This window comes from Schistocerca gregaria, chromosome 1, assembly GCF_023897955.1.
Source record: "Schistocerca gregaria isolate iqSchGreg1 chromosome 1, iqSchGreg1.2, whole genome shotgun sequence".
NCBI classification, from domain to species: Eukaryota; Metazoa; Arthropoda; class Insecta; order Orthoptera; family Acrididae; genus Schistocerca; species Schistocerca gregaria.
In genome coordinates, this window is record NC_064920.1 from 1,091,945,096 (window position 1) to 1,091,967,718 (window position 22,623).

At 44.3% G+C, this 22,623-nt stretch overlaps 1 protein-coding gene and 1 long non-coding RNA gene across 2 annotated transcripts in view; one reads left to right on the forward strand and one right to left on the reverse strand.

Annotated features, from left to right (window-relative positions):
* LOC126291091 (uncharacterized) overlaps window positions 1-16,616 on the reverse strand; it is a 141,571-nt gene extending 124,955 nt beyond the window's left edge. Inside the window, exon 1 of the mRNA XM_049984911.1 lies at window positions 16,552-16,616. Coding sequence (XP_049840868.1) covers window positions 16,552-16,616 — 65 coding nt within the window. The remainder of the gene's footprint in view (window positions 1-16,551) is intronic.
* Window positions 16,617-18,834: 2,218 nt separating this feature from the next.
* Window positions 18,835-22,623, forward strand: part of LOC126282133 (uncharacterized) — a 189,208-nt gene continuing 185,419 nt past the window's right edge. Inside the window, exon 1 of the long non-coding RNA XR_007551334.1 lies at window positions 18,835-18,887. This is a non-coding gene — a long non-coding RNA (uncharacterized LOC126282133). The remainder of the gene's footprint in view (window positions 18,888-22,623) is intronic.

Genomic DNA, 22,623 nt, shown 5'->3' on the forward strand with positions numbered 1-22,623 from the left:
ATTCTACTGGTGGAAGCATATGTATTGCGTTAACGACCACGCTATTAAAAACACAATCAACAATCACCTTCGCCCTGCATAAAAAGCTGTCTTGGTTCTTCAGGCAAACACAAGGGTCGCTAACAATATCCGTGTTAAAAACTAAACGTGCTTTATAAATCGAGGTATGGTACCGCTTCCAAATGAAGTGATTTTCCACACAAATACTGCGACATTGAATATAGACCGAAAAATGGCACACCTCAGTACTGGTTGAAATATCGCGCTGTACCGAGTACTTCCGGGAAGGAACGAGCAAAGCCGATGCAGGCCGAGCCATGGCACGACCATGGCCCTCACACCCCTGCCAGTGTGAAGTTTGATGCCGTGCCGGTTCTGATTTGATGGCTATAGTGCTGCCAAATGTCGCTGTGTGTCTTTTTATCATCTTAAGTTAGTGTTTTCATTTCTGTGCACAGTTTAATGAATTAAATAAAGAAATTTGTTGTGATTCTTCAACTTCTCCTGGCGTATTCCTTGCTCGAACAGTCCACGGGTTTGCTGCCGGTCCATAGTGTCCAACGGGCACAATATTTCGGCGATCAGACATGTCGCCATCGTCAGGTGCTCTGGCGAGCTGAGCTGCTGAGGGCGGGCGGCTGTCCTAAATGCCCTTCCCCGCGCGTCGGCGGTCGCTGAGAGGCTGGCGTCGCCGTCTGTGGTGTAACTGCCTCTTCCGCCCTGGTCGCTCGTTCGTTTTCTTCGCTGAGGCTCTTTTTAATGAGACTCAGTGCTGGTTCCCATGCCTTGCTGAGGTTATAGCCGCAATCTCTGTTGATGAGTCCGTCCCTGGTACGAATTTCGATAGCCTCTCTAACGACGCTGTCCCAGTATTTAGATGTCCGTGCCAAGACCCTGTTATGTTGGTAGTCGATTTCGTGATTTTCAGACAAACAGTGCTCTGCAACTGCCGACTTGTTGGGGTACATAACTTGAGTGTGCCTCTGACGTTCTCGGCAACGATCTACGTAGGTGCGCACTGTCTGTCCAATGTAAGTCTTCCCACACTCACAGGGAATCTGGTATATGCCGGCCTTTCGCAAACCGAGATCGTCTTTGACATTTCCCAATAATGCTCGTGCTTTACTGGGCGGGCAAAAGACAGTTTCTACTCGGTGTTTACTCAATATTCGTCCTATTTTCCCCGATAGTGCGCCAGTATACGGTATACAGGGGGTGGCTATCTCTTCCCCCGTGACTTCGTCCACCTCCACACGCTGTACTGTAGAGGTGGGGCGGAGAGCGCGTTTGATCTGCCATTCTGCGTACCCTTTTTCCGAAATGCAGTTTTGAGGTGTTCCAGCTCATGGGGCAGGCTCTCTGCGTCTGAGATGGTGCGCGCCCTGTGCTCAGTGTTTTTAGTACCCCGTTCCTCTGCGAAGGGTGGTGGCAGCTAATTGCATGCAAATACAGGTCGGTGTGCGTTTTCTTCCTGTATACCCCATGTCCCATGGTGCCATCCGCTCTTCTTTTGACCATCACGTCCAGGAATGGTAAACTTCCTTCTGCTTCTGTCTCCATAGTGAATTTGATGTTCGGATTTATGGAGTCCAGCTGTGTAAGAAAGTATAGGAGCTTGTCCCTTCCAAGGGGCCATATCACGAACCTGTCATCAACATAACGTAGAAAACAAGTACGTTTCCATTTGGATGACGCCAAAGCTTCCTCCCCGAAATACTCCATATAGAAATTGGCGACCACAGGCGAAAGTGGGCTCCCCATTGCGACTCCTTCTGTTTGCTCATAGTATTCTCCATTAAACAGAAAATACGTGGAGGTCAGAACGTTCTTGAAAAGGTCGGTCGTCTTCTCGTCAAATTTCTGTGCAATGAGCTCAACTGACTCTCGAAGAGGCACCCTGGTGAATAACGAGACAACATCAAAACTCACCAGTACATGTGAGTCTTTCAGCTTGAAGTTCTCGAGACGTTTCAAGAAATCCATAGAATTCCGAACGTGATGAAGGCATTTACCAACGTAAGGGCTTAGTAGTTCTGCCAGGTATTTGGCCAGCAACTATGTAGGTTCCCTAATGTTGCTGACAATTGGGCGTAACGGGACCCCTTCTTTGTGAACTTTAGGGAGTCCATAAAGTCTTGGCGGTACTGGTCCTTGAGGTGTCAATTTCTTGGCGACACCCTCTGGTAAATGTGCGTCCTTGAGAAGAGCTCTAGTCTTGTTCTCCGCCTTCTTTGTGGGGTCAACGTTGATCTTTCTGTAAGATTCGTCACTTAGCAGGCTCTGCATCTTCTCAATGTAGTCCTTATGGGAAAGGACAACTTAGCATTGCCTTTGTCATCTGGTAAGAGAACAATCTCAGGGGTCTGTCTCAGGTCTCGACTGGCTGATCTCTCCCTGCTGGTAATATTCGACTTGATCGGCTTAGTTCTCGTTAGAGCACGACAGGTTTCCCGGCACACTTCTCCAGCTGCTTCAGGTGGTAGTCGCGCGGCAACCTGTTCAACTGCACTGAGGATGTGCGCTACCGGCGTGAACCTAGGTGAGGGCGCGAAATTAAGTCCCTTATCCAGAACAGAGACTATATCACCAGTCAGCTCAATGTCCGTGAGATTGATGACCGTCTTGCGTGGGACCTCCATTCGTTATACAGGGTGTTACAAAAAGGTGCGGCCAAACTTTCAGGAAACATTCCTCACACACAAAGAAAGAAAATATGTTATGTGGACATGTGTCCGGAAACGCTTACTTTCCATGTTAGAGCTCATTTTATTACTTCTCTTCAAATCACATTAATCATGGAATGGAAACACACAGCAACAGAACGTACCAGCGTGACTTCAAACACTTTGTTACAGGAAATGTTCAAAATGTCCTCCGTTAGCGAGGATACATGCATCCAACCTCCGTCGCATGGAATCCCTGACGCGCTGATGCAGCCCTGGAGAATGGCGTATTGTATCACAGCCGTCCACAATACGAACACGAAGGGTCTCTACATTTGGTACAGGGGTTGCGTAGACAAGAGCTTTCAAATGCCCCCATAAATGAAAGTCAAGAGGGTTGAGGTCAGGAGAGCGTGGAGGCCATGGAATTGGTCCGCCTCTACCAATCCATCGGTCACCGAATCTGTTGTTGAGAAGCGTAGGAACACTTCGAATGAAATGTGCAGGAGCTCCATTGTGCATGAACCACATGTTGTATCATACTTGTAAAGGCATATGTTCTAGCAGCACAGGTAGAGTATCCCGTATGAAATCATGATAACGTGCTCCAATGAGCGTAAGTGGACGAAACTAAAATGAGCTCTAACATGGAAAGTAAGCGTTTCCTGACACATGTCCACATAACATCTTTTCTTTATTTGTGTGTGAGGAATGTTTCCTGAAAGTTTGGCCGTACCTTTTTGTAACACCCTGTACAACTAGTCCTAAAAATACAAGTATATGGGATTTTACTCGCCATAAAATTCTGCAAAATGAAGACTATTTTCACATAACTATAACACATTATACAGCACTCAAATATGTGTAACACAAAATATTAACGTTTGTTACATAAAACAATACCTCATGTCTAGCGACAACAAAAACGGTAGAAAACACTGGAAACTTTCAAAGACGATCTATAGACTGCATTCCCTTATGTGATTCTAAAATTGGCCACTAGATAGAAACATTGTTTAGGAAACATCAGATGTTTCTCGGTAAACTATCTCCCCTACCAATCTGGAGCATGCTCCTTTTTTTATTTTTTAGACAACATGGTTGTGGAGAGAAGCAGCGATTAGTATGATTAATCAATAATTCAAAAACAGTCTTAATCGCATTTATTATTATTATTATACCGTCAACCGTTTTCAACCCGACATAGGGGTCATCTTCTGGGTGTTAACACTGTGAAATTATAGATATCCGTCAGAAAGAAACTGTTCAAGAATTCGGATGTTACGATTGCTTTCTCTACAAATACCATAGCTAACAGTCTTAGGAATAGTATGGAAGATGTTAAAAACAAGATGCTTGCTAAATCAGGAATTTATAAATTGACTTGTAAAGATTGTAGCAAAATTTACATCGGGCAAATAGGGAGAAGTTTTAATACCAGATTTAAAGAACATACTACTGGAACAGCACGTAATAAATCACTCTTCGGACAGCATTTAGATATGGAGAAACATGCAGAAATCAATATAAGGGAAAATCTGAAGATACTGCATGTAACCCAAAAAGGACCTATGATGGATATTCTAGAGAGTCTGGAAATTTTTATACATAATAAACGGAATCCGGCAGCGATGCTGAATGAAGAGATAGAGAGTCACGATAAAAAATTTTTCGAGCTATTCGAAAATATTATTTGTACACAATGATGCTACTTTTCCTTTTATTATTTTAATACTTTCTAAACATTCATGGTGGTGTCTGTTTGTTCTACATCGTGTCTCCCTACCACTTTCGCGCAACGACGCTCTGAGCGTGTTTTTTAGGGAATTAACTAGTTTGAACCTGGGACCTGTTGCTGGTAAGGAGACGCCAAACCACACATGACATGTAGAATTTAGAAGAGTTTAGTGAGACTAGCGATGATATAACAAATACTAAATGGTCTCAGCGTCAGCTCCACTGCACTCCCTGTAAAAGAATCTTAATACTAACTAAATTTAGTGGAAAGGGTTCAAGGCTTTCCTATTTTTAGATAGCTGGTAAAATAACATCGAAAAAGCAGTTAAGTTTACCATTGAAAATTTTATTCTACGCACAAAACATTGTTTATAAATTGCACTATTGATAAAAGGAAATGTTTTAATACAGGATGGTAAAAACCAACTGCGTTCAACAAAACTGTGAACGAATATTCCCTGAATGGGTTTCCAAGTTCTACAATCGATCGAAGGATGACCTATGCCATATCACATCTATAATCTAGGTTTAATTTAAGTTTCACAAAAGAGAAAACTATCAAAATGGTCTACAGTGACCCTCAATTATCTTTAATTACTTATCTAACTTGTCGTAAATTACAGTAGCTGATGTGGCTTCTCAATAACTGTATAAAAGAAAAATCATCGCGTTTCAGATCTTTTCTTCAAGTGGCAAATGTGAACACCATGAGTTTTAATTAACGATCGACTCTAGTATTACGCAAAAAAGGGGTGTAGCAGATGAGACTTCTGCAGTTCTGAGTGAAGCCTTATGGGCTCAAAAATGCGGCAACGCGTGTGTTCATTATCTTGTCGGTGTTTAGGCAGCGTCAGGGCGACAGCGGCCGGCGCACCAGCCATCCAGCTCGCCGTCTCGGAACTAACTAACCTCTCCTAACTTCTCCTTACTACAATTTACCGAAGTTAGTAAAAAAACTATCTGGCTATGTTTTCATCTGACTAATCAGGGTCTCAATGTTAACCTTAAGCTCCGCCTACAAAAATTCTGTCTATCCAATGAGAAACGTTATACTTTTCGTGGTGGGGCAATGTTTTTAAAGTTTGCAACGTAACAGAGACGCTAAAAAGTCTCACGCTAAAACCTGCAGCTGGTGTGGTCCTTTTAGCGTTATCGTAAGATCTATACTGTTCTTCTGGAGGGCTCTATTTTTTAACATGGGCTGGTGGATTGTCCTAATGTAACAGACACGCGAAAAAGTCTCCTGCTAAAACTTGCGGGTGGTAGTGGCCCTTTTTGTGTTATCGTAAGATCTATACTGCTTTTCTGGAGGGCTCTAGCTTTTGACATGGGCTGGGGGTGGTCCTTGACATACCTGAGACGCGAAAAAGTCTCACGCTAAAACGTGCGGGTGGTAGTCGTATAGGTAGGCTGGCCCGTCCGTCCCTTATCGTAGGGCCTTCTAGCTTAACACGGTTCTGCTCTCGGCTTCTGTCCTCGTTTCTCCCCTCGGAACTGCGTCTGCCTCACGGTGGGAAGGTACGACATGCATTTAGGCATTCTTGTGTTAGTTTGTGGCATTCCATTTGCTCACTCGTTACTCGTATTACTTTGGTTAATTTAATGTCACGATTTATTCGGAGCTATGTGACATACTACTGGATTTGCTTATCATGTCAGGGTTTTCATGGAAGGTGTTGGATTTGCCTGACACCTTACAACTTTAATTCCTTTAATGGGTATTACAAACGTGTCGTAAACTTTTATCCTGTCTTCAGATTTTTTACGTTATTCTTGACTGTCGATATTTCCACAACCTCAAATAAGTGACAACTTCTCTGTGGGTGAAGAGCCATGACATACCGCTAACACGGCAACGGACGCCGTGGCCAGGGCAAAGATAACACCATTTGAACACACCAGCTGCTACCATGACGACAGCGTCCTCGCTACACAGACTAGAGGGCGCCTGATATACGCTTCATAATCCATGGCAACAGTGTCCTCACCACAACGAGTAGAGGACTTTATAGTGCTTCCATATTAGACGTTTTAGTAAATTGACTCAAATGTTTTCTACGTTAATGTACGAACAGATATATTATAATACAAGACGACACCAGTTTTTGTGTGTCACAGATTGTTTTACTTTATATTATGGCTCATAATGAAATATACTTTTACGAATTTTACGAGTTGACTACGGAACATTTGTTATTATTTTATAATTGAAACTATAATTGTATCTCTTTTTAAATGGAATGGTTCCGTTTTCTGTTATTTACTGTCACTTAAATTTATGTTAAACCAAGGTGACTAGTAATTACATATAATAAACTGTATGAAATGCCGTTGATCACCGCTAGGGTTGTTGCAGTCTATTCACGTGATCTCAGTACGCTATTTCAGCCCATACGAAGGGTTAGACTCGCATAGTTTCCTGCCGTTATGTAGACAGGAGTGACACCGCCAGCAGTCGGCCAATGGGTAACATATTTTAAAGTTATGTAATTTTAACTGTTGTACAATAGAGTCTTTCTGACGGATATCTATAATTTCACAGTGTAAACGCCCAGAAGATGACCCCTACGTCGGGTTGAAACCGTTTGGCGGTATAATAATGATGCAAAATGCGATTAAGACTATTTTTTAATTATTGATGGTCCTTCCAGTTCAGTCATTGAAAGAAAATAAGGCAAAAACTATGTATAGGAGCAAATTTTTGTTCAATGGTAGGACGGAGTGCCGTGAACAACATACTAAAAATCCTGACCTGTACGGTGTGACGGTGGAGGTGGGGTGACGTTTAAAGGACGCTTTTTATGTTTTTCTTTAACGTTTTGACAACCGTACCTTCTGTCGGAAAATTTTTTCCCAGTACAAAATTAAACCACATTAAATTTCCTACAAAAAAGATTCTATTCATTTTTTCTCTAGTACTAATAGTTTCTGCATTGCACAGGACCGAAAAATGCTAGATTATTAAAAAAAAACTTAAGTCACAACGGAAATATTGAGATTGGCTGCAAGTGGGCATTAACGGAAATCAGTAGGGAAAGTTGAAAATTTGCACCAGAGTGGGATTGGAACTCGTGTCTCCTGTTTACTAGGCAGAGGCTGTGATCAGTAATCCATCCAAACACAGTGGTCAGACAACTGCACAGACTACTCTAGCACCTCCCTCAAGACAGCCAAATTCTCAACTTACCCACACACTACTAACGCAGGGCCCCTTGCCCATTATCCTCATTACTCGTCGCACTTCGCCGATCCTATAAGAACTCGACTGGTGTGAATCTGTACTGAAGAGATCAGTGGCCGTCCCTCCTTAGAGTGGTTAATAATTAAATAACACCATTGGTCTGAATGACGTCAAAATGCAACTGAACATTATCGGAGAAAGGGGAAAACATATGGCAGAGGAAAAATATAGTTACAAAATGTAGTAATAGATGGCGCTGTTAAGCATCATAATTTACCGAGCGAGGTGGCGCAGTGGTTAGCACACTGGACTCGCATTCGGGAGGACGACGGTTCAATCCCGTCTCCGGCCATCCTGATTTAGGTTTTCCGTGATTTCCCTAAATCGCTTCAGGCAAATGCCGGGATGGTTCCATTGAAAGGGCACGGCCGATTTCCTTACCAATCCTTCCCTAACCCGAGCTTGCGCTCCGTCTCTAATGACCTCGTTGTCGACGGGACGTTAAACACTAAGCACCACCACCACCACCATCATAATTTAACAGTGGCCGGCCACAAGTGACAAATGAATCATACAACAATGCCTAAGGTGCCCGTCTGGCGTTAAACAAACTGTATTACTCAGTGTGAATGGGTGCGCAGACTGTTAGTAACGTAAGCCCATCCGCCATAGCAAGGTCATATCACCAGATAAAAAGCATCAACACATCGGTTTTTAATCGCCCTGAGGCCACAAACCGGATAAAAAGCATCAATCACATCGGTTTTTAATCGTCCTGAGGCCACAAACCGGATAAAAAGCATCAATCACATCGGTTTTTAATTGTCCTGAGTTCAAAAACCACATAAAAAGCATCAATCAAAACCAAGTCGGATTATTCATTCCTGTGTGACTGGCACAAAACATGTTCAATATGCTGTCCACCATTTTCTGCAACAAGTTGAAATCGAGAAACAGCGTTTTCTAAAACTGATCGAAGTGTTTCTGGGGTCACTTTCCGAAGGTGTTGCGCAATGCGTGCCTTCAGTGCAGCTAAGTTTGCAGTCGCAACACTGAACACAACATCTTTCAGATAGCCCCACAGCCAGAAGTCACACGGATTAAGATCAGGTAGTCGGGACGACCAGGCTGTAGGGAAATGGCGGCTGATAATTCTAGCATTTGCAAAATGGCGCTTCAGCAGCTGCTTCACAGGATTTGCAATGTGCGGAGGTGCGCCATCTTGCATAAAAATGATCCCATCCACGCTGTTGGAGAGATGGAATGACGTGGTTGCGCAAAATACACTCGTAGCGCTTACCGATGACGGTACAGGTAACAGACCGGAAGCATTTGTCACTTCGAAAAAATATGGCCCTATGATAAATGATGCCGTAAACCAGCATCACACAGTGACCTTTTCAGGATGAAGTGGTACTGGTTGATTTGCGTGTGGATTTTCCGTTGCCCATATTCGACAATTCTGTGTATCGACATATCCTGTCAGATGGAAGTGGGCTTTGTCTGTCCACAAAATCTTGCACAGCCAATCATTGTCCACTTTCATGCGAGCAAGCTTTTCTAAAGCGAAGGTCTCTCTTGTTGGCAGGTCAACCGGAAGCAACTTGTGCACATGGGTAATTTTGGATGGATGGCAAAGGAGGATGTTTCGTAGGATTTTACACACCGTGCTCATGGGTATGTCCAATGTTCGGGCAATCCTCCAGCACTACATGACTGCACACCACCACCCGTCTTGTCCTGCATTGCTGTGGCCGCTGCTTCCACTGAAGTCCAATCAATTCGTTTCGCCCCTCTACCAGGTTGCACATCAAGAGAACCCGTCTTTTCGAATGTCCGAATCATTTTCTCCACACCCACGGCAGAAATTGATGAAAGGAGAAAATATAAAAATGCAGTAAATGAAGCAGGCAAAAAGGAATACAAACGTTTCAAAAATGAGATCGACAGGAAGTGCAAAATGGCTAAGCAGGGATGGCTAGAGGACAAATGTAAGGATCTAGAAGCTATCTCACTACGGGTAATATAGATACTGCCTACAGGAAAATTAAAGAGACCTTTGGAGAGAAGAGAACCACGTGTATGAATATCAAGAGCTCAGATGGCAACCCAGTTATAAGCAAAGAAGGGAAGGCAGAAAGGTGGAAGGAGTATATAGAAGGTTTATACAAGGGCGATGTACTTGAGGACAATATTATGGAAATGGAAGAGGATGTAGATGAAGACGAAATGGGAGATAAGATACTGCGTGAAGAGTTTGACAGTGCACTGAAAGACCTGAGTCGAAACAGGCCCCCCAGAGTAGACGACATTCCATTAGAACTACTGACGGCCTTGGAAGAGCCAGTCATAACAAAACTCTACCAGCTGGTGAGCAAGATGTACGAGACAGGCGAAATACCCTCAGACTTCAAGAAGAATATAATAATTCCAATCCCAAAGAAAGCACGTGCTGACAGATGTGAAAATTACCGAACTATCAGTTTAATAAGTCACAGCTGCAAAATATTAACGCGAATTCTTTACAGACGAATGGAAAAACTGGTAGATGCGGACCTCAGGGAGGATCAGTTTGGATTCCGTCAAAATGTTGGAACACGTGAGGCAATACTGACCTTATGACTTATTTTAGAAGAAAGATTAAGAAAAGTCAAACCTACGTTTCTAGCATTTGTAGACTTGGAGAAAGCTTTTGACAATGTTGACTGGAATACTCTCTTTCAAATTCTGAAGCTGGCAGGGGTAAAGTACAGGGAGCGAAAGGCTATTTACAATTTGTACAGAAACCAGATGGCAGTCATAAGAGTCGAGGGGTATGAAAGGGAAGCAGTGGTTGGGAAAGGAGTGAGACAGGGTTGTAGCCTCTCCCCGATGTTATTCAATCTGTATATTGAGCAAGCAGTAAAGGAAACAAAAGAAAAATTTGGAGTAGGTATTAAAATTCATGGAGAAGAAGTAAAAACTTTGAGGTTCGTCGATGACATTGTCATTCTGTCAGAGACGGCATAGGACTTGGAAGAGTAGTTGAACGGAATGGACAGTGTCTTGAAAGGGGGATATAAGATGAACATCAACAAAAGCAAAACGAGGATAATGGAATGTAGTCAAATTAAATCGGGTGATGCTGAGGGAATTAGATTAGGAAATGAGACACTTAAAGTAGTAAAGGAGTTTTGCTATTTAGGAAGTAAACTAACTGCTGATGGTCGAAGTAGAGAGGATATAAAATGTAGACTGGCAATGGCAAGGAAAGCGTTTCTGAAGAAGAGAAATTTGTTAGCATCGAGTATTGATTTAAGTGTCAGGGAGTCGTTTCTGAAAGTGTTTGTATGGAGTATAACCATGTATGGAAGTGAAACATGGACGGTAAATAGTTTGGACAAGAAGAGAATAGAAGCTTTCGAAATGTGGTGCTACAGAAGAATGCTGGAGATTAGATGGGTGGATCACGTAACTAATGAGGAAGTATTGAATAGGATTGGGGAGAAGAGAAGTTTGTGGCACAACTTGACCAGAAGAAGGGATCGGTTGGTAGGACATGTTCTGATGCATCAAGGGATCACTAATTTAGTATTGGAGGGCAGCGTGGAGGGTAAAAATCGTAGAGGGAGACCAAGAGATGAATACACTAAGCAGATTCAGAAGGATGTAGGTTGCAGTAGGTACTGGGGGATGAAGATGCTTGCACAGGATAGAGTAGCATGGAGAGCTGCATAAAACTAGTCTCAGGACTGAAGACATCAACAACAACACGGCAGTCATTGGACCAACGCCTTTTTTCAAAGCCTTCAGTATCCGGAACTTTTGCAGAGCGGCGTGTGCACAGTCATCATTCTTGTAAAACAGCTTCACAAGCAGAGCGCGATCCTGCATTGAGACAGTCATGGCGAAAGTCGCAGAAGCGAATGGAGGAAAAGCCGTGTATCCGGTGTGTTTATACAAACTTCAACGGGTCGCGCGCTTGACAGGTGTTTTCATTACGTATTCTGACACATACAGCGCCATCTATTGATCAATTTTCACACTTTTTTTCTTCTGCCATACGTTTCCCCCTTCTCCGATAATATTCTGTTGCCATTTGACGTCATTCTGGCCAGTGGTGTTATTTCTACATCGGTTTGAAAGTTTAATTATAATCACCCTATATATACATAAATGAAACTCAGAACTGACTAAAACAAATGAAATATACAAAAATTATTACATTACTGTACACCATTAACAACACATAGTGATAGAACATTACATATTAAATTTTACAGTAAGTCTTCAGCACTTTATTGAAACTGCAAAATCATTCGTCACTCTCATTACTAATGTCTTTTTCATTTAAAACTGTTAGCCTTAATGACAGGAAAAATCCATTGTGGACAGGTGATATGTAATCTAGGAGCGACAGGACGTCAGCAACTTCCTTCTTTTCAATAAGCCTTGGCCCCTTGTATTTAAGTCGAAGCGTAGGAACTGGTCTGTGCCTTCCACGTTTCCTTAAGTTTATTTCATGCCAAATGTCATGACAAAATGTCTCGCTGATGAATAAAGATGATGGATATTCGGAGGTCACCTTCCACCTACATATTTTCCTTAGGTTGACATCTCGATCATCAACTGTCTTCTTTCTGAAGACAAACGCTTCTTTAGAGTGTCGTATTTGATAGAAATCCTCTCTTTTCATATTGCATACCAGCCGACGTCTTGATTATCTCGCAGCACCTATGTGGACTGTACACATCTTGTACTTGTCGGCGAACGTAATTTTCAATTGTACTTCAGGAACATAATGGTATGTACATGCACTTACCATTATGTTCGTGAAACGAACTAAAGACAGTATATTTACAAAAAACATACCTCTGAATCATCTGAATCGGGAGGAATGTATTCTGGATCCCTCTCGAAGATATTAGTATCATTGGAAGTATATTCCTCGACTTCTGCCATATTCACTGTTGACATAATCTCAGAGATGTTTTTACTTGCCGCCATTCTCTCTGTCACTTACCATTATGTTTCCGCAACAGACGGACAGTGGCCCTTACCATTAAGCTCCTCCCTGACATCTGTTGAATGCATTTGGAACTACTAGTAAGTTTACTGCATTGTGCATCCCACAGGTGGTGTCATTAGCCATCTACCGCAAAATACACGGCGATGGCGCTTACCATTGTGTTCCCCCAAGCAGCTCATATATATATATATATATATATATATATATATATATATATATATATATATATATATATATAATCAGTTTATTAAGTGGATATTTATCTGCAGTGGTTAAATGAGCTACTATGTAAGAAAGCTCTACAGCTGCAGATGTCCACTGTCCACCACATTGAAGAGCCTGCCCCAAATGTAAAATGCTGTCAATCTGTATTCGAGAACGTCTACTTCATTGTCCCCACTACTACTGGTGGAATACGTTATATATATATATATATATATATATATATATATATATATATATATATATAAACTATTAAACGAGTTTACCGCATCTTCGTGTGTGTAGTAGGGGCTCAAAATGGCTCTGTGCACTATGGGACTTAACTGCTGAGGCCATCAGTTCCCTAGAACTTAGAACTATTTAAACCTAATTAGCCTAAGGACATCACACACATCCGTGCCCGAGGCATGATTCGAACCTGCGACCGTAACGGTCGCGCGGTTCCAGACTGTAGCGCCTAGAACCGCTCGGCTACCACGGCCGGCAGTAGGGGCTCATTAAGAGATAAACTGTGTTCTGGGGGCGTGACAGACTGGAAGAGTGGAGTAGACCTGTGAGTGAAGGCAGGTCGCCAGATGGTCGTCATGGACTTCCCTCCTTCATAGGTCTGCATCCTGAAGAGTACGCAGGTGATTCCGCACCCTACCTTCTCCATTATGTCACAAGAAGTGACTATGGGGTGATTCACAAAGTTATACCGATGCTCCGCAGCACGCCTTATAAATCACTGGCGATACACTGAGCAGACACATCCTGAGATATTTATTCTCCACTAACTGTATTAACACTACAAGGATGCAAGTATGAGTTCCTGATAATAGTAAAGCAAGAAACGCTTATGGAGAGATTCCATGTAAATATTTGCATACTGTTCTACTCTGCTAGAGGGGGAATTGCATCTTAATCATTCTGTACGATAGTTGTAACTAACCCTCTTCCGGGAAAGGAACTTCCCCCACCACGAACACTCCTCGCTCTTCAGTTTACAGACAGATTATAACGATGCAGTTTTTTCTGTACATTTCTCATATGGGAGCAGACAAAATAATTTCGTTTAGCTCGTGTTTGTATAGTAGGGTTATTTTCAGCTTATTAAGTGAATATTTATCTGCAGTCGTTATGTAAGAAAGCTCAACAGCAGCAGATGTCCACTGTCTACCACACTGAAGACCCTGACCCAAATGCAAAAAGCTGTCAATTTGTATTCGAGAACGTCTACTTCATTGTCTCCACTAACAATGGGCGGAATACTTTCCACAGCATCAGTGGTATGAAATGCATCACCGCAGCCTCATCTCTCCCAACGTCTCAAGATTCCCAGTGGCTTAAACTGGGATCGCCTAGGTCTAATGGGACTTCCGATATTTCCGCACAAGGGAAATTACTGTTCTAGGCTTCAATATGATCAATCCCATTCCGTCACACGTATTCACATCGACCTTCGTTAATATGCTGTGGATGTATGGTAAGTGGCTCCAATGAGTGCAGCCAACTCCAGAAGTGCCAGCAGTTCGTAGCAGTCTACCAGTAACACAGTTAATTGTGACAGAAGTGCACTAACTTCCTGGTCATTCATTATTTCAACAGCAAGTAACTACAGCACAGTCACAAGGATTTACAATACGCTGACAACGACAGACAACAGCAAGTCGTCACATTCATCAAACCAACCTCTTTCGCACCGAAGCTACAAAGGTCGCTGACAATGTCTCACTTACACATAACAGTTCTCGTTCACTGTTTGTACAAGCGTATTTTCCACAAAACAACTACAAATAAGTGCTCATATAATAAACTGAAAATAACTCCACATGTGTCCAGTGAAATAATTTTGTACTAAGCGATGTGGTCCAGCGGTTAGCACTCTGCACTCGCATTCGGGAGGAAAATGGTTGAAATGGCACTGAGCACTATGGGTCTTAACATACTATGGGTCTTAACATCTGAGGTCACCAGTCCCCTAGAACTCAGAACTACTTAAACCTAACTGACCTATATGTATAATAGCCAACCATGGACCATGCCATTGGTGGGGAGGCTTGCGTGCCTCCGCGATGCAGATAGCCGTATCGTAGGTGCAACCACAATGGAAAGGGTATCTGTTGAGAGGCCAGACAAAAGTGTGGTTCCTGAAGAGGGGCAGCAGATTTTTAGTGGTTGCACGGCAACAGTCGGGATGATTGACTGTTCTGGCCTTGTAGCACTAACCAAAACAGCCTTGCTGTTCTGGTACTGTGAACGGCTGAAAGCAAGGGGAAACTACAGCCGTAATTTTTCCCGAGGGCATGCAGCTTTACTGTATGATTAAAATATGATGGCGTCCTCTCGGGTAAAACATTCTGGAGGGAAAATAGTACGCTATTCGGATCTCCGGGCGGGGATTACTCAAGAGGACGTCGTTATCAGGAGAAAGAAAACTGGCGTTCTACTGATCGGAGCGTGGAATGTCAGATCCCTTAATCAAGCTGGTAGGTTAGAAAATTTAAAAAGGGAAATGGATAGGTTGAAGTTAGATATAGTGGGAATTAGTGAAGTTCGGTGGCAGGAGGAACAAGACTTTTGGTCAGGTGAATACAGGGTTGTTGTTGTGGTCTTCAGTTCTGAGACTGGGTTGATGCAGCTCTCCACGGTACCCTATCCTGTTCAAGCTTCTTCATCTCCCAGTACCTACTGCAACCTACATCCTTCCGAATCTGCCAAGTGTATTCATCTCTTGGTCTCCCTCTACGATTTTTACCCTCCACGCTGCCCTCTAGTGCTAAATTTGTGATCCCTTGATGCCTCAGAACATGTCCCACCAACCGATCCCTTCTTCTAGTCAAGTTGTGCCACAAACTCCTCTTCTCCCCAATTCTACTTAATACTTCAACATTAGTTATGTGATCTACCCATCTAATCTTCAGCATTCTTCTGCAGCACCACAATTCGAAAGCTTCTATTTTCTCCTTATCCAAACTATTTATTCTCCATATTTCACTTCCATACATGGCTACACTTCGTACAAATACTTTCAGAAACGACTTCCTGACACTTAAATCTGTCCTCGATCGTAACAAATTTCTCTTCTTCAGAGATGCTTTCCTTGCCATTGCCAGTCTACATTTTATATCCTCTCTACTTCGACCGTCATCAGTTATTTTGCTCCCCAAATAGCAAAACTCCTTTACTACTTTAAGTGTTTCATTCCCTAATCTAATTCCCTCAGCATCACCCGACTTAATTCGACTACATCCCATTATCCTCGTTTTCTTTTTCTTGATGTTCATCTTATATCCTCCTTTCAAGACACTGTCCATTCCGTTCAACTGCTGTTCCAAGCCCTTTGCTGTCTCTGATAGAATTACAATGTCACCAGCGAACCTCAAAGTTTTTATTTCTTCTCCATGGATTTTAATGCCGACACCGAATTTTTTTTTGTTTCCTTTGCTGCTTGCTCAATATACAGATTGCATAACATCGAGGAGAGGCTACAACCCTGTCTCACTCCCTTCCCAACCACTGCTTCCCTTTCATGCCCCTCAACTCTTATAACTGCCATCTGGTTTCTGTACAAATTACAGGGTTATGAATACAAAATCAAACAGGTTTAATAATGAGTGCGCGTAAGGTACAACAAACAGCATAGTGAACGCATTACTGAGGCCAAGATAGACGCGAAGCCCACGCCTACACCAGTAGTACGGTTATACGCCAACTAGCTCTGGGCTACTGTTCCGACCGCAAAGACCGCCGCGCCCCACCTGAGGGTGATGATGTCCGGCTCGCCGGGCGCGAGGCGGCGCTGGTAGGTGCGGCGGAACTGCATCTGGTCGACCACGTCGACCTCGCTCTTGAAGCAGATCTGCAGCGCCTGCGGCAGGCGCAGCGCGGGCGCCGCCCGCCGACGGCCGCCCTTGGCCGCCTTCCCCACCGCCGCCTCCGCCGCCTCCGCAGGCGGCCCCAGCGCGGCCAGCGCCTCCACCACCCCCTGGGTCCGCGCGTCCGGTGCGCGCGCGCTGTCCGACAGGAAGCTGCGGGCCGCCACACACCGAGGCTCGTGTGACTCCAAGAAAACTTCACAGCTCTACACGTGGCTATTACTCAGCATTCGTATACTACACAACGATACTGGTATACGCATCCGTATTCAAATACACTCCTGGAAATGGAAAAAAGAACACATTGACACCGGTGTGTCAGACCCACCACACTTGCTCCGGACACTGCGAGAGGGCTGTACAAGCAATGATCACACGCACGGCACAGCGGACACACCAGGAACCGCGGTGTTGGCCGTCGAATGGCGCTAGCTGCGCAGCATTTGTGCACCGCCGCCGTCAGTGTCAGCAAGTTTGCCGTGGCATACGGAGCTCCATCGCAGTCTTTAACACTGGTAGCATGCCGCGACAGCGTGGACGTGAACCGTATGTGCAGTTGACGGACTTTCAGCGAGGGCGTATAGTGGGCATGCGGGAGGCCGGGTGGACGTACCGCCGAATTGATCAACACGTGGGGCGTGAGATCTCCACAGTACATCGATGTTTGACGCCAGTGGTCGGCGGAAGGTGCACGTGCCCGTCGACCTGGGACCGGACCGCAGTGACGCACGGATGCACGCCAAGACCGTAGGATCCTACGCAGTGCCGTAGGGGACCGCACCGCCACTTCCCAGCATATTAGGGACACTGTTGCTCCTGGGGTATCGGCGAGAATCATTCTCAACCGTCTCCATGAAGCTGGGCTACGGTCCCGCACACCATTAGGCCGTCTTCCGCTCACGCCCCAACATCGTGCAGCCCGCCTCCAGTGGTGTCGCGACAGGCGTGAATGGAGGGACGAATGGAGACGTGTCGTCTTCAGCGATGAGAGTCGCTTCTGCCTTGGTGCCAATGATGGTCGTATGCGTGTTTGGCGCCGTGCAGGTGAGCGCCACAAACAGGACTGCATACGACCGAGGCACACAGGGCCAACACCCGGCATCATGGGGTGGGGAGCGATCTCCTACACTGGCCGTACACCACTGGTGATCGTCGAGGGGACACTGAATAGTGCACGGTACATCCAAACCGTCATCGAACCCATCGTTCTACCGGCAAGGGAACTTGCTGTTCCAACAGGACAATGCACGTCCGCATGTATCCCGTGCCACCCAACGTACACTAGAAGTTTTAAGTCAACTACCCTGGCCAGCAAGATCTCCGGATCTGTCCCCCATTGAGCATGTTTCGGACTGGATGAAGCGTCGTCTCACGCGGTCTGCACGTCCAGCACGAACGCTGGTCCAACTGAGGCGCCAGGTGGAAATGGCATGGCAAGCCGTTCCACAGGACTACATCCAGCATCTCTACGATCGTCTCCATGGGAGAATAACAGTCTGCATTGCTGCGAAAGGTGGATATACACTGTACTAGTGCCGACATTGTGCATGCTCTGTTGCCTGTGTCTATGTGCCTGTGGTTCTGTCAGTGTGATCATGTGATGTATCTGACCCCAGGAATGTGTCAATAAAGTTTCCCCTTCCTGGGACAATGAATTCACGGTGTTCTTATTTCAATTTCCAGTAGTGTACGTATATGTAAACAGGCAGAATACGGCTATATACACTTCTGGCCATTAAAATTGCTACTCCATGACGAAATGCAGATGATAAACTAGTATTCACCGGACAAATATATTATACTAGAACTGACATGTGATTACATTTCCACGCAATTCGGGTGCATAGATCCTGACAAATCAGTACCCAGAACAACCACCTCTGGCCGTAATAATGGCCTTGATACGCCTGGGCATCGAGTAAAACAGAGCTTGAATTGTGTGTACAGGTATAGCTGCCAATGCAGCTTCAACACAATACTATAGTTCATCGAGAGCAGTGACTGGCGTATTGTGACGAGCCAGTTGCTCGGCCACCATTGACCAGACGTTTCCAATTGGTGAGAGATCTGGAGAATGTGCTGGCCAGGGCAGCAGTCGAACAATTTCTGTGCCGGCCGCGGTGGCCGTGCGGTTCAGGCGCTGCAGTCCGGAACCGCGGGGCTGCTACGGTCGCAGGTTCGAATCCTGCCTCGGGCATGGGTGTGTGTGATGTCCTTAGGTTAGTTAGGTTTAAGTAGTTCTAAGTTCTAGGGGACTTATGACCTAAGATGTTGAGTCCCATAGTGCTCATAGCCATTTGAACCATTTTTGAACAATTTCTGTATCCAGAAAGGCCAGTACAGCATGCAGTTGTGCATTATCCTGCTGAAATGTAGGATTTCGGAGGGATCGAACGAACGGGAGAGCCACGGGTCGTAACACATCTGAAATGTAACGTCCACTATTCAGCGTGCCGTCAACGTGAACAAGAGGTGACCGAGACGTGTAACCAATGGCACCCCATACCATCACGCCGGGTGACACGCCAGTATGCCGATGACGAATACACGCTTCCAATGTGCGTTCACCGCGATGTCGCCTAACACGGATGCGACCATCACGATGCTGTAAACAGAACCTGGATTCGACCGAAAAAATGACGTTTTGCCATTCGTGCATCCAGGTTCGTCGTTGAGTACACCATCGCAGGCGCTCTTGTCTGTGATGCAGCGTCAAGGGTAACCACAGCCACGGTCTCCGAGCTGATAGTCCATGCTGCTGCAAACGTCGTCGAAACTGTTCCGGTAAAACATCACATCTCCGAAACCGCTGCGGCCGGAAAAAGATCCCGCAAGAAGGGACCAACGACGACTGAAGAGAATCATTCAACGTAACAGAAGTGCAACCCTTACGTAAATTGCTGCACATCTCAATGCCGGGGCACCAACAAGTGTCGGAATGTGAACCATTTAACGAAACATCATCGATATGCGCTTTCAGAGCCGAAGGCCCTCTCGTGTAAACTTGAAGCCTCCACTACACGAAGCTTTACGCCTTGGTCTCGTAGAGTGGCAGCGCTGTTTAGGGCGCCATATCACGGGCATGAGTGTGTGTATAAGTTAGTTTCAGTATCGCGTAAGTCTAGCGACGGATGACCTCAGCAGTTTGGTCCCAAAGGAATACACACACATTTGAACATTTTACACTTCGCCTGGGCCCGACAACACCGTCATTGGACTGTTGATGATTGGAAATATGTTGCCTGGTCGGACGAGTCTCGTTTCAAATTGTATCGAGAGGTTGCACGTGGAGACTCTGCAGGAGAGACGCTCAGTAGCTCGGTACGGGCTTTTGTTGAAGTTTCGAGAACACACCTTCACCACTACAGAAGAATGCTGAAGATTAGATGGGTAGATCACATAACTAATGAGGAGGTATTGAATAGAATTGGAAAGGAGTTTGTGGCATAACTTGACTAGAAGAAGGGATCGGTTGGTAGGACATGTTCTGAGGCATCAAGGGATCACCAATTTAGTACTGGAGGGCAGCGCGGAGGGTAAAAATCGTAGAGGGAGACCAAGAGATGAATACACTAAGCAGATTCAGAAGGATGTAGGCTGCAGTAGGTACTGGGAGATGAGGATGAAGCAGCTTGCACAGGATAGAGTAGCATGGAGGGCTGCATCAAACCAGTCTCAGGACTGAAAACGACGACAACAACAACAACAACAACAACAACAACAACAACAACACCTTCACCGAGGAGTCAAACAGTGTATTGCTCCCTCCTACGTATATCTCGCGAAGAGACCGTGAGGATAAAATCAGATAGATTAGAGCCCATACAGAGGCATACCGACAATCCTTCTTTCCACAAACAATACGAGACTGGAATAGAAGGGAGTATGCAAATGATTCGAAGTGCATAAATAAGGTGTTGAAACTTTACTGCCCTACAGAATTCGTTTTATATAAGCAGCATACCCTGTTCTAACAAAGAAATGAAGGGAACCAGCTGAAAAATACTCCTATCGGCGCACAAAAAAAGGCGGCTATGTACCAAGTGGGGAACCAGCTGCCTCAGTCCACATTCCACACCCTCACCATAAATTTTGGTATGCGAACATATTCGCGACTTTTGGTGCTAAAAGAGAGTAGCAGATAGAGAGCGACTATGTAAGAGAGAAGATACAGTGCCACTTGGAGAGAAAGAGAGAGGAGACAGTGATGGAGGGAGAGAGAAAGTGGCACTGAAGGAGAAAGGAGAGATGGTTTAAGGTAACAGTAATGGGAGCTAAATAGACAGCCGATAATGATAGTCAGAGAGAGGTAGTGATAGTAAAAGAGAATACCCACGTATTAAAATGTCCTAATTTAGGGGTCGAAACCCCAAGTAAACCCTCCACAAGAACAATGGTGGTTGAAGAGAAAGACAGCTGACTGTGAGGGAGAAAGAAAGAGACAGAAGCAATGGGAGGGAAAAAGAATGGGATGAGGACAATGGAAGTGAAAGGGGTGAAGACAGCGGGAGAGACGGACAAGAGGAAGTTCCAGTCGGAGAAAAAAGAGAAGTGTGAAAGAGACATACACAGGACGATTCTTAGGACGAGGAATTCCGCCTTATGCAAGACACCTTTTTTCTGTTTTGTTTCACCCAGACATGTTTCAGCACTTTTTGTGCTATCTTCAGTGGGTTATTTTTTATTTTCTAGCTGTAAAATTGTTGTTACAAATTAACTTTCGCATTGTAGTTAGATATCAATATTTGTCTAAATGTTAATATGTAACAACAGTTTTAAGGATAGAAAATAAAAAATAACCCACTGAAGATAGCACAAAAAGTGCTGAAACATGTCTGGGTGAAACAAAACAGAAAAAAAGATTCTTGCATAAGGTGGAATTCCTCGCCCTATTTCCGTAGCAAGCACGGACATAACAAGAAGTGCAACACCGCAATATAATTAGGACGATTTTCATTAACGTTTAAAAATACCGAAGCGATGTAGATGACGCTGAGAAAAGTAATTTAATATCATCATCATCTGATGAGTCACATGTTCAACATTTATTATCCACTTCTGGAGTATTTTCCAATGGCGGCCCATGTGTCTTATATTAAATTACTTGCCTCAGCGTCATCTAATTCGCTTAGGAGATTTTTAAACATTAATAGGATCACACTGTGTGGACAGTGGCAGTGAGAGGGAGGTACTGAGTATGAAGAATTACCTATAAAGAGCGAATGTGCATAAGAATTTAAAATGTTCTGTGTTAAAAGAGCCCGAATACGCACGCATGCCAAACTTTTTGGTGAATAAAGTGGTACTAGAATTGCGACAGCTGATTCCACATTTTTCTGTAAGTCTTTTAAAGAGAAGCATATTCGCCTTTCTTGTGCTCCGGGAATCATTTTTCAGCAGCTATGTAAAATAATGGAATACATGACAAAATGTTTTAGATGATTTTCACAGAGATCGAAATTTCGTGGAAAGACCTCGTCGCAACGAAAAAAGGCTTTGTTGTAATGATTTCCATTCCAATTAATTTGTGTGGTTTATCCTGTAATCTAAATTTAATGGATTCCTTGTAGTACTCATATGATCGATCTCACATATCTCATTATTCAGGGTCAATTGTCAATTTTAGCATCACACAGATATCTTGTCTAAAGCATTGTTTTGATCTTCTGATGACTTTACTAGAAGGCAAACATCCGCAATCTAAGAGGGCTGCTCAGATTGTCTCCTAAATCGTTTACACAGATTAGAAATAGCAGATAGCCTATCACACCTCGTTGGGGAACGCAAAATACTGCTTTTGTTTGACTGATGATTTTCTATCATTTAGTACGAACTATGACCTTTCCGACAGGAAATCGCAAATCCAGTCGCATAAATGAGATGAAACTCCATTACTATACAATGAACGGTATCAAGAGCCTTTTAGATGTCTACGAATATGGAATTCGTTTGAGC